Here is a 12920-nt window from a genome sequence, read left to right on the forward strand (position 1 = left end):
ACAAGAACCTATGATTCCCATTCTTCATGGATATCAGATGTGTTCTGTTGTGTTTAAGGCTGACAAGCAATTGGTGGAACAGTTCTGTGATTTGGTGAGAGGCAAATAGGCTGAGAGGGTTTCACAGCTTGCGACAATATTCTTTCTTTTCTCCATTTTCTGTCCTTTCAAAACACATTTTGTGACATGCAATGAGCACCATTAAGTTAGCAGTTTCTCCTGTGAAGGTTTATGGTATGAGGCAAATTTCAGGCCAAAAAACTGAAGAGGACAAATCCATTTTGAATTTGTATATTAATGTACTTAAACACTTGAGTGCTTAGCTGAGAAGGCAGTGATTCATCAGTAAATCCTGTACTCCTACACAGAGCAAAGGACAGAATAATAATAGGAGTTATGGACTGTCCATTTTGAAGTTGGCCTTGATTGATTTGTGGGTCACACAAGAACAGATTGTCAAGGGAGATATGAAAAGTGAGAAGTGGGATAAACCATGAGTTTGAATTATCCAGCAACACGGAGAGAGAGACACAGTGACAATCACTGCATTTAAATGTTTCAGCACCACAGACAGCGCACAGTGAAGGAGGTTGCTCAGCTGCCCTCCAGTGGCCAAATGCAGGATTTTTATTTTCTCCAATTAAAAAATAAGTAAAGAAGTTGCTAATTTAAGAGCATGACAGAGTTACAAGCATTAAGGAAAAACTGGGCTTGAGCATTCATCATTTTTTTTTTTTTTGCATTTTAAAATTCAGTGAGAGCTGGCCCTGAATCAGAATGCTTCTTCATTAGTGTGCCAAAAAAAAAAAAAAAAATAAATAAATAAATAAATAAATAAATAAAAATAAAAATTGGACACAGGCTTTGTGAAAAGTAAACAACACATTGCTGTCAAAAGCAAAAGCACAAGTGTACTCAACGAACCACCTGTTTTGACGGATTTTATTGCATATGTTGCTTCAAAATGGCATGAAAAATAAACTGGTAAAATCCTGCCACTATTAAGGAAGAAAGATAAGAAAAATAAAGCATAAAATAAGCATATAGATAAAAATGTGTTTTGTCAAACTGTAAATAGGTAGTCCAAAGAGGAAGTTAAAGTACTGAGTGAGAAAGCAGAAGAGACAGGAAGAGTAAAAAGAGATATGGTGAGGCAGACACTAACAGCCATACAGAGAGAGTCATATAAGAAAGAGAGAGGCAGTAAGTTGAGTGTTTAAAAAGGCGAGAGGAAGAAGCCAGGGCAGAAGTGAGAGAGAAGCAGAGATCGTGTCATTCATAGAGTGAAAGGTCAAACCAGCCATTAGTACAGAGCAAGTGTGTTGGAACTGACAGGCTCTGGATGGCGTATCCACAGGCACTCACACACTCTTCCCTATATACTTGAGGTTAATTTGGATCACATTGTGGTTGCAGACATAGAGAGCGAGGCTGAACATTTCAACTGCCATTTAATTAAAGTTCAGTTGAAATATCAAGTGAAAAAGTCCTATAATGCTTCTTATTAACTCTTCTTTATTAACCACAAGTGCAAAAAATAGAAGAGTTTCCCCTGACAAGACAAAGAACAAGGACAATAAAAGACTAGTCCTCACTGTCCCTCCGTTGTGGTCTCTTTACCCTCCTTGTTCTGTTAGTGCCCTGTCATTGTAAATATTAATTAGGTTCCCATCGACACCCCATTTAAGGCTGGTACAAGCAAGGGAAGAAGGAAGGAAAGAGTAATGAGTGCAATACCCACGTAAGCAGATACACTCTTGTCTGCACACACACACACACAAACACACACAGAGGACTCCAGCTGACAGCTGTTAGATGGTGTATTGATTTGTCCTAGGTCTCCCAGATCGGCCTGCCAGAACTTGTCAGAATAATGAAAGAAAGAGAGCTTGAAAGAGGGAGAAGAGACAGTGAGACAGATTAAAGAGAGGGAGAGAGAGAGAGAGGGAGTGAGAGGGAAAGGTCAAAACAGGAATTTTGACCAAGTGCATCTCCTATTTTATTCTCCTGTTTTCTTGTCAAATACATTTGACTGAAGGTTGTTATTATAAGTGTCTGAGAAATGCTGTGTTATTCTTTGACAGTAATAATAGTTAAAGTTTCAAACTCAGCACCTTCCTTTTGTTTTGGCAGTTATAACATCATACTCAACTTCTCAGATCACAGTAACATTGGAAATAAGTCAGACAGGGCAAGGAGCATGAGCAGTCAGGTGATCATACACCTTTAAATAAACCTTCACATTAACCAAACTTATTTGGCAGAGAAATTAGAAGCAAATAGTAAAATTATTGCCCAAATAGACTTTGTGTTGGCTGAAAAAAAGTGGCTGAAAGTGGCACAGCTGCAGAATGTGTTGTTTTTGTCAGTGGGAAATGCACCTTTGTTGCTCACATCAGTGTCTTTCTCAGTTATTATCTGTGAGATACATCCAACATACTTCATATAAAATGGTTGAGGCACAATGTTATGAACAAGATTGGACACAAATCCCAGTGTCAAGAAAAAAAAGGAGGGAGGAGAAGAGAGAATGATGCATCACACCCCAAAGATGGAATCAGCCTTCGCCGATCACCCATGCGATGCTAATACAGCTCATCTGAACCTGTGAATATACTGCTCCGTCCCAGCCAAATTGAGAGAAAATGTTTTCAGCAAGGTCACAAGTATTGATTTGGACAACTTGAAATGAAGCAGTGTTTGTTTATGGCTGAAAGTGGGAGGTAAGAAAATGTGTCAGCACTGTTATTACACTGGAAAGTTATTGCAGCTGTGTATTCAAGCCAGTTTGAAAATTGATGTCTTTTTGCTACTCTACTGACAATTCACCTTCATCTTGTGGTTATCAGGGGAAAACTGGCGGTCCTGATACTGTGTATACTCAGCACTCGAAAGGCGAAATGAGTATGAGGCCAGTGTGTCATCATTCATTGTGAAATGGTCACATTTAATGGTTGAAACCTGTCATTGTATATACATCTATAAAAAAGACCCCAGGTACAGGTTACGACATTCTACTGCTAATACATACATTATTATTATTATTAAATAATAAACTTTTTGTTCAATGTTAAAGTTACATATCATAGTTTACAAAATAGGATCAAGGAGAATTAAGCCATTATGAATGTCTGAAAAAAACCCAAAAAAAACTAAAGTCCTATATGTGTGTTTTTATTATTTGTCCATAAAATCAAAAAATACAATTAAAACACATCAATATTCCTTTGAATAACATAATAGTAACTGGTGATATTGGCTACTGAAATGTAAACTGCAAAAAGACATTTTTTATGTTTGTAAAGGCGTCAGAATTTGGAAAGCAAACAGTTTTGTGTTATTGTATTTTACAGCACAGAGCAGAATGGAAAACCAAAGTAGCTCATTTTAATGTTTCAATAACCAACTTTGTTGCTGTGTCGCCATACAAAGTTGAACCAAAACCAAAAAAAAAAAAAAAAAAAAAATGTGTGGGCAAAGAGTTGTTCAGTTTCAAATCCACTTCATTTTTTTTTCTTTTTTTTTACAATCCAGGTCCTCCTTGCCAGTCACTGAAAGCAGAATGTAAAGCTAATTGTCTAAATAAGCCAGACTACCATTACTGAATTCTTCAAAGTGTTAGTCCTCGTATCGAAAAACGACTCGCTCCGTCAGTTTGATTCAGTCGTTGGAGGCGAACAGATTCAGAGTCTGATTGGGCATTTTTGTGGCTTCTTTGTTAAATGGTGGGCTTACACAAACAGGAGCTGCAGGGTTCCTCAGATTCAATCCAAGTTTGATTCCTATACTGTTTAAGTCGGTATTGATAAGGTGTTACGCGCGCACACACACACAAACTCTCACACATAAAACACTCTGGGGTTTTCAACCCAATGACGAAGGCAAGCACAGGCTTCAGGAAGCTCAATGAATTGTTTGGGAACCATTTTGTTGGGGGTGAAGTTGAGTCTTTGGCATGATGATTTAGCTGTATGGGGACTGCTATGGTAACTATACACACAAACACACATGCTTTATATGTGGGTGTGTTTGTCTGTGCAGCGCTGCGATTTTAGAAGAAAGTTAAAATTAAGACTATTAATTGATCGATAAAAAAGAACAAAAAAAGGTGATGAGGAGATTTCTTTTCTCATCTTAGGAGTTGATTTTCTTGCTCTGAAGAGGAGATTCCCAAACCAAACCGTCGTCTTCCAAAACAAATCAGTCTGCTGTGGCCCATCAAAGCCACCAGGGGGTAATATAAGACTGCTGCTGCTGATATCACTGCTGTTGTTGTTGTGGTTGTTGCTGCTCCTGTTGCTGCTGCTGCTGCTGCTGTTGTTGTTGGTGTGAATGATGATGATGATGATGCCACTTTCAGAAGTTCCTCTGAAGATTTTCTTTGTCACCATTCAATCAAAAATGCTGAATCGCATTATCATCGTCTGATTTCATGTCTAAGTAACCTTGGTGAGTAACTGTGTGATGGACGGAAATGATCAATGCACTGTATCCTTGAAACATGTGCAAAATAGAAAAAAGATCAGCCTCCTCCTCCTCCTCTTACTTTTCGCCTCCCTTCAGGAATAAGACGTTTAAATCTGGAGAAAGAGACAGAAGCACAAGTTAGAACTATCTATCTATCTATCTATCTATCTATCTATGGACGCTTTTGGCATTTGTGAAATACTTGTTCATTTTAAAGCCTTGAACAGATATTTAAATGAAACCATCTGGGAAATTTTGAGTAAATGTACCTTGATCCTTTGTACTAACTGTCTGTCTACCTCTCTCAATCACTCTCTCTATCTCTATCTATGTCTATCTATCTGCCATTGGTGTGTGGGTTCACATTAACATTTTTTGAAATGCTGTAGGCCTGTATTACAAAAACAAATCATAAATCTGTCATTCTTGTTCAAGAGGGTGCTATTGTAGAGACCCTGGCATGAATGTGCCTGATTGTTCACCCTCCAGTAGTTAAAATGAGCAGCAGGTGATCAATTAAAGATGCAGCCATATTCAATGTCTTCTGGGTAAGGTGTAATTATAGTGGCATTTGGTAGGATTTCTCTTTGACTGAATTGGGTGCAAAAACCATTTCCCGTTTGCACACCTTCAAAGTCAACTTAGCTCCAGTCAATGACACTCAGCTTCTCAGCATTCATTGTTCAACATCTAGCCTACATCTTCGACAAGACACATATTATAACAACATGATTTATGGTGTAAAAGCTGTAAAATTAATGAAATGGGACAGGTTTGGATTGGATTTTACTTCATACCCCTCAGGAGTTCTGCAGAAAAATATGAAGAAAACCCCCTGCTGGGCCATAAAACAAACTCACTCAATCGTTGTTGCTCTTATTCTATTAAACATGCTCTTGACATCGATAGACATGCATCGACTTGCTGCTATATGGCTGAATGGCTGAGTTCAAGATCAATTCAAAGATGAGGGGTTGCAGACTCATTATAAGAGGTGTGTGTGTGTGTGTGTAGGTGTGCATGTGTGTGTATGTGTGTGTTTTCTTACCACATCAACAGCAGCAGCATTCCTAACAGCAAAGGAGAGAAAAATGTGAGGAGCTTGGCAGCTCTGCCCACTGGAGGTTCAGCCTTTTGTGGTGCGTTGGAGGACGGTATGGGGGAGGTCTTAGTCTCTGGAAAACCAATGAGAAAACAACAATAATCCTTACTATGCATATTTTTAATCAAGCCCTCTAAATTCTTGTTCTGATTTCTCCTTCAATTTTTTTTTTTTTTTTTTGAGGTCCTGGTGCTAAACGTACAAACATCGTTTTGATGAATGGACACTGAAAAGTGCTCATCATACTGGGAAGAACCAAACAGAAAGGAAAATACAGTGCAGAGCAAAATCAATTCTAATCTGCAAGCGCAATCAATATGGGACTTGTCAAGGCAGTTATGAAGTGAACTGGACAAAAAAAAAAAAAGAAAGAAAGAAAGAAAAACCTCATTCATACCAAAGCTGCAGAGAAATGTGGATAGAGAAGGCCAGAGGCTGGAGTGAAATAGGTAATATATGGAGATGGAGAAAGGAGAAAGGGAAAAGAGGACGCGAGGAAACAATGAATAGAGCAAGAGGTGGATAGATAAAGAAAAAAGGGGCAACATGCATTGAGTCAGTTAATATTCTACTCATAGGAAGCTAGCATGCTTTTAAAACTCCATTTACACTTCTATAATAGGCTGCATATTTAGCCTTGACAGACATAACAAATGGAGTCCCAAAAATGAGGATTTGAAACTTTTTTCGTTTGTTGAGACTGGACTTGCTTGATACTTGACTCTCTGAAGACCTCACATGACTAAGACTTGACAGCAAAAGCATTCATGTCTCATGATTTGACCTGGTAAAATCCCAGGACAATGAATAGATTCAAGAAATGGGTGTAAAGAAAAAAAAAGCTCCTGTGACACTCTCCTACATTTCCTGTCAATACAATTATGTGCAAATTAAAAAGCTGGTGGAAAACACAAATATGCTGAAAAATCCCTATGAGCTTAAGCTATTTTTAGTGCTTCAGTTTGGTTTTACCTTGCATGACAAATACAAATATCACAGTTTAATGTTTTATAAAACAGGGCTAGTGCTACAGCTGCAGGCAACGCAATAGATTTTAACTCACGCACACTGTTTGCCGCTCGGTCTAGAACCAGAACCAGAAGCGTTTTTTTTTTTTCTTTGGAGAGAGAGAATATGATTTCCCTCTCCTTCCAATTAATGACTGTTGTGTGGTACGGCGTTGGGAGATATTAGAAGGAAGCAGCCAGGTGTGAAATAGCCAGAGAGAGAGAGAGAAGGAGAGAGAGAGGGAGAGAGAGAGAGAGAAATAGGACACATTTAACATGTTCAGCAGCTCAGTGAAATACTTCCTGCCTGCAGCAAAACACTGTGCTTTGGAGTGGTGAAGAAAATAAAAAATTATGCAGGAATAATGTGATGGTGACGAGAAGAGACAGTTATGGGATGTACATTGATGTAACAAGCTAGTCGAGGACAGGTAAAGAGAGGGAGACAAGACAATGATGTGAGGAGGGGAGAGGAGGGATAAACAGCGGTGGAGAAGTAAAAAAAAAAAAAAAAAAAGGTGAAGGTAGAGGGAGGGAGCAAAACAGGGAGGCAGAAAAGTGAATGGGAAATTTGAAAAATAAAGGAGGAAGAAAGGAGGGGTGGATAAATAATGCATTAAGGGTAGAGAAGCTAATAAGATTACATTTGCTGAAGGACTTGAACTCTGACTACCCTGTCTGTTTACAGTGATAATGTTGATATCTGAGGTGTGACAATATGCCAGTGTAAGAGATGACTGTAAGAAAATCATGAACGCAGCATCTGATATCATCCACTGGTTCGTGATACCTCAGCACTGGCTTCAACATTAACAGTATCTGTAGTGGCGGCTGCTTATTAAGCATAGTATAATCTTGCTGTACGACATACCTTGAAACAGACACTGAGCGTTTATATATAGGTCTAGACATCAAAGATATAAGTGATATCTCGTGTTGCTGGTGTAGCGCTAGACAGTGTCCAGTTTCTGTCTCACAGAGCGGGTGAGGCAGAAACATATCTGAGATGGTTGCAACTTTTTAAAGCCTCAGATGATCTGCTTTTTACTTCCTGGAATGTGGTCGCTAGGCAATGGTCCAGTCACTGAGGATGGGATTTCTGAATGTCTCTCTGTCACTTCACAGTCTTTGGGATATGAAATGAGGCTGTTGATGCTGCCAGGAAACAGAACAGACACTTAAGTGCAATTAGCTGCTATTCATGGTCATCTCCATGAGGTATGGGTGACCTTGTGGACAGAGGAGAAAAAAAGAAGAAAAAATAAGGAGGTGGAGATAATGTGGCAGAGGCGAAATGAAAGAAAGACAGAGAGGAAATGGAGAAAGTGTAACTGTGTGTTTAGGCTGTGCGCTACACAATCAATAAAGCACAGGAAGTCCATTCATTTCCTTTTCGGCTGAGCAGCCAGGAAATATTGGTCACTGTGTAGATGTTAACAAGCTGGTCAGCTGAAAAAAAGTTGGCCCTAGCTGAACTTTTTGTGTTTATCGGCCCAGTCTTTGACAGGCAGTCAGCTATTTTCCTTGTTTCCCTGCTGATGTAATTCTGCAACATGTACGACAGTTAAAAAATGGTGAGTTCAAAGTGAGTAATTAGTCAATTCCCATCCAATAGACATGTTTCGATTTAATACAAGTGTTTCCATTAACAAAAACATTCAAGACATGACAACATTACATAATTTATTGAGCACCAGTAACTCTGATACATCATGGTAATTTATTGCTACTTTCAAGCTAAAACATTTTGTTTTTCAGACATTTGTATTTTTTCTTAAACATACATTTGTTCCTGTGATGTTTTTATCATCAAAGCAGATGAAGAGGGGGGCAACAATAGCACCTGTCTGGACTTGAACAAATGATGTTGCGGTGCATACACCTCTGCACTATTTATTCTTTTTTCTTTCTTTTTTTTTTTTTTTTTTTTACTTTTAGGTGAAGTGGAGGCATACAACTGTTGCTGAGGAGGCATGACTTGAATTCTGTGTCTATAGCAGACCTTGATATCAATGTCTACTTGAAAAATCTGTTTTGTCAGCCCTTTTGCAGTTTCTCTTTTTCAGCATGCCACACTTTGTACCAGTTTTTTTTTTTTTTAAACATTCTGGCAAATGTGGCAGATGAAAAAGTACTCACTGTTTCTTAGTTCTCAACTGCCTTTATTTCAAAGACCAGGTGCTAAGGGAAGAGGAGAGAACATAGAGAAATGAGGTATCCATCAGTGGAAAAAACAACCAGCCCTATTGATATTAACAAAGCATGACAGATGTACTCAGTCATTCAGGAAGTAACATCTGCAAACAAAGTGGTTGAAGGCCAGAAGAAGGGATATGCATGAAGTGTGAGGTAGTAGGAGCAGGAGAAAGAGTGAGTGATCAATAAAGAGAGAGTGAGAGGAGAGGGTAAGGAATATGACAGAAATGGAGGGGGTGGGGTGGGGGGGCTAGAGGCAAAACAGAGGAGGGTGAAAGAGAGACCAGAAAAAAGGAGAGAGGGAAGGGAAGCAGGGAAGCGGCAGCTGGATCGAGAGGAGGCATGAGGAGAATCCCAATAACCTCCTGTTCTTTTTCTTGAGAACAAGAATAATACAATGTGTACTCAGTGAGCGTTTGTGTGTGTGTGTGTGTGTGTGTGTGTGTGTGTGTACACTGTATGTTATCAGAGGGAGGTACTGTGCATGTGTGTGTGTGTGTGGTGCTGTTTATAAGTGTCTGTGTGTGAGGGAGAGCGAGAGCAGGCTGCAGGTTCTGTGTGTACTGTTTAGCATGTGTTTGTGTGTTTCTGGGCATGCAGGAGCTCGTTTAGTATTGACTGTGTGATGATCAGAATGTAGTGCCGCTCATGGCCAACAGAAGTCACTGTTGGACTATAAAACTCGCTGAGATGAGGAATTTCAGAGGACAGGCAGAGAGACAGGGAGAGAGACGGGCAGACAGACCAAACATTTTCTTAAAAAGATTCAGACTGACTTCATATTGACAGGAAGCCACACTTTAAAGACAGTTCTTCTCTTCTTTGCCCTGATGATCTAAATTTCATGTTATACAGTTGATGAGTAAACAGTTTACCCTTGTGACTTAATCAATATGTTGACATATTAGGGCGTAGGTCTGGACCCAGATGTGAGAGATTGATGACAATACAAAACAAGAGATAGAGTGTGAATGTGCCTTATTATTAACGCACTAACCTAAACTCACAGTGTCACTTCTCCTCTGCTTGAAAAGCTAGAATTGGTGTGTGTGCATGGTATCAAATGAAAGCAGCCTAGGTAAGTACATAAGTATGTCTTATAATTTCAGAGCACCTGAAGCAACCTGTTAGCATATCTTAGCATAAAAACTGGCAACAGAGGGAAACAACTAGCCTGGCTCTTTCTGAAGGCAACAAAAGCTCCTCTATAGCTCACTAATTATTATGTCATATCTCATTAGTTTAATTCGTAGAAAATCCTAAGTTTGCAAACAAGAAGATGCTTTATGGAGGGTCATGTGACTGTTTCTTGGCAGGGTGTAGTTACTGCCTGGAATAAGGCTACCTAGCACCCTGTGGAGACTCCAGGAAGTCACTCCACCCACTTAAAAAAAGTCCACCACATATGCCCCATGAAACCACTTTGGTTTTTGTACAGAATTAATAAATTGGAGAATAGGTGCATTTTCCTCACACAAAACACATTGAGGTGAGGTACTTCCTGCAATTCTGTTTGAAATATTAGTATTCAGCAGCCTGACATGCAGCTGGTGATGCTGCAGATAAACACTACCTACATTTGCAAGAGCACAGCAGGAATGCTAGTTAAACATACTCTATGAAACCTGTCCATCTATACTCAGTGTTTGTTCATTCAAAATGCATTCTGCCATTTTTGTCTTGCTATTCCAGCGTGGTCGGAGAGAAGGGTGTTCAGACCTGGAATGCACGTCTTGTTGTTCAGGGATCATCAGTGCATTGAGAGATTTCGATTTGACAAGCAAGCCATCCTTGATCTCTGCCACATGCTGAAGGGGTGCCAACAAGATAATTCCCAGAGACAGTTTTTGTATGTGTGTTTGTGTGTGTGAAGGCACACACTTAAAATGCAATAATCTATAGTTAACTGCATGTTAAATGATCACCTCTCATGCATAAAAAACTTAGAAAGTGTAGTGTTGTTTAACTGTGAGTAAGCCAATTTCAAGCTGTAGGAGAGACATGAGCATCTTTTTAAAAAGATGGCACAGTTTTTCCCTGAGGCAGTGTGCAGGCTCTCGGGTTGATGTGTGTCGATTTGTCTGGAGGCTGCTGGATCTATATAGCTTAAGCTGCGATAAAAGTTCAAGGCTATCAAACGCTTATAGTGTACTCAATTTAATGATAAAGGAAGTTATTAACAAAACTTAATTTCATACCTAACTGGTTCAGGAAATTTACTGTGTGACAGCCATGGGCACAAAGAACAACGTTAAAAAAATACATTATAGGAATACTGTATTATCTTCACAATGATTTCTACAGCTCATGGACTATGATACTGATAAAAACCCGACAGCATTAAAGAAACACTTGTAATATTTCTACATACATATAGTCACCCTCTCTGTAGAGCTTGGATCACTCTATCTTTCTCTCTTTGGACTTCCCAACTTGCATATTGGGGGAAATAATGCAAGTATCATTAACAACTCATAACAGGGCATTTTTTAATTCTTATTTTAACCTTTCAGCCACTTTAGCAGTGTCTAATACCGAGTGTCTGTTTTAAAGCAGACTAACTATACAAACTGGAAAACTTACCCGCAGGTACTTACGTTTTGAACCTATGCATCCGACTCTGAATACAAAATTTACATAGGGAATAAAGGGTCCAAGCTTTTTATCTGAGGCTATAACTTACCGGTTAGAAGAGTAGAAGAATCTTCGGTTGTGGAGGCGATCGGCAGAGGATCCTCAATCCAGGGTGTGGCATGGACAGCAACACTCCAGTCACTCCATGTTCCAATCTCTGTGTCCTTGGCAGCCACCTGTGGAACACAAGGACAGTAAAAAGTCATTAAGTCATTAATATGTTCAAACATTGTGCAAGTATCTGCAGAAGAACCCTGATTTGAAACATGAACTAACTACCCCCAGGCTCAGTAGTGGTAAGCTAATTTGAAATGGCAAGGCTTTAGGCATATTTAATGTATTCAAGCATCGTTTTCACTTGTCTGAACTAGTTAGTAAGATGAACGTGTTACCTGGATGATGTATTCCTTCCCAGCATAGGCATCGGTGATGGTGTGGGAGGTGCTGTCAGATAGCTCCACCTAAACACCAAACCAAAGAGAGCAGGTGGTCAGTGTGGACCAGGGAGATCTGTTTTTAAAGTTGTTAACAAAATCATCTTATTTAGAAATGAAGCTGATGCATATTTGAAACTGTACACAGATTTCTGAATGGGTTCTATGGCCCTTGGGATGTGAACTGTTTCAACACCATGAATTATGAAAATTCTCTGCTAAAAAAGGCAGTTAGGAGTTCCTAAGTCAACTTTGGGTCTGGATGTTCTACCCTTCTACCCATAGCTCTACCCATAAATTATGTGCTCAGTATAGCAATCCGAGCCTGAGCCTTTAATGTTTTATGGTGGGTAGATTCAGCCATACGGTATACATTTTTTATTCACAGCTCATTTATTTACAACACACTTTTCATCATTATTCTGTGCATAGGTCAAGTCTGTTGCTTTATTCTTGCTGTGTTTTACATTTCGGTGTTGAATAGACTGAACCTTAATGCCCCTGCAGCCTCCACACTCCACACATACCAACGCTCAGACATACATGCAAAATACCAGTGGCATAATTGATGATTATACCAGAAAGCTTTGGCATCAATGCCACATAATTTTGTAACACAATATAATACATGCCAACATTTGAAAGCCTTTTGTGCACATTTTAATTTGCAAAGCGCAACAGAGAATGAACTAAATGTTTGAGTCACTAGGGAGTGCACGAGAGAATGATTTGCTGCTTCCCTGTAATTTATGGTTAGTGTTGTATGGGTGTGTGTGTGTGTGTGCGCGTGTTTGTTTGCCTTTGGCCTGTGTCTGAACGACTGAAGGGAAAATAGGGAGAAGGAGGGTGTTGCCTTTTCTACTCCTGAAGTCAAATTAAATGATTTAGTGACATGCCTGTTGCCTTCTGCAGTCTACCAGTGCAACAAGACACACACATACCCACACACCTCCTGTGTATACACACACACACACACACACACACACACACACACACACACACATGCACACAGCTAGGTGAATCAGACTAAATCTAGAATTTTTAGAGCTGGAGGTTATCTGAAAACCTTCATTGTACTAT

The 12920-nt window shown here is 39.5% G+C and overlaps 1 protein-coding gene across 5 annotated transcripts in view; it reads right to left on the reverse strand.

Moving 5' to 3' along the window:
• Positions 1 to 2926: 2926 nt before the first annotated feature.
• cntfr (ciliary neurotrophic factor receptor) overlaps positions 2927 to 12920 on the reverse strand; it is a 207802-nt gene continuing 197808 nt past the window's right edge. For all 5 annotated transcript variants that reach the window (XM_051072824.1, XM_051072823.1, XM_018671773.2 and 2 more), the window contains 4 exons: positions 11799 to 11867; positions 11456 to 11582; positions 5516 to 5642; positions 2927 to 4580 (listed from right to left, as the gene is read on the reverse strand). In XM_051072824.1, the coding sequence (XP_050928781.1) occupies position 4580; positions 5516 to 5642; positions 11456 to 11582; positions 11799 to 11867 (324 nt within the window). In that variant the 3' untranslated portion in view covers positions 2927 to 4579. The remainder of the gene's footprint in view (positions 4581 to 5515; positions 5643 to 11455; positions 11583 to 11798; positions 11868 to 12920) is intronic.

The sequence above is a fragment of the Lates calcarifer genome, linkage group LG9 (assembly GCF_001640805.2).
Source record: "Lates calcarifer isolate ASB-BC8 linkage group LG9, TLL_Latcal_v3, whole genome shotgun sequence".
NCBI classification, from domain to species: Eukaryota; Metazoa; Chordata; class Actinopteri; family Centropomidae; genus Lates; species Lates calcarifer.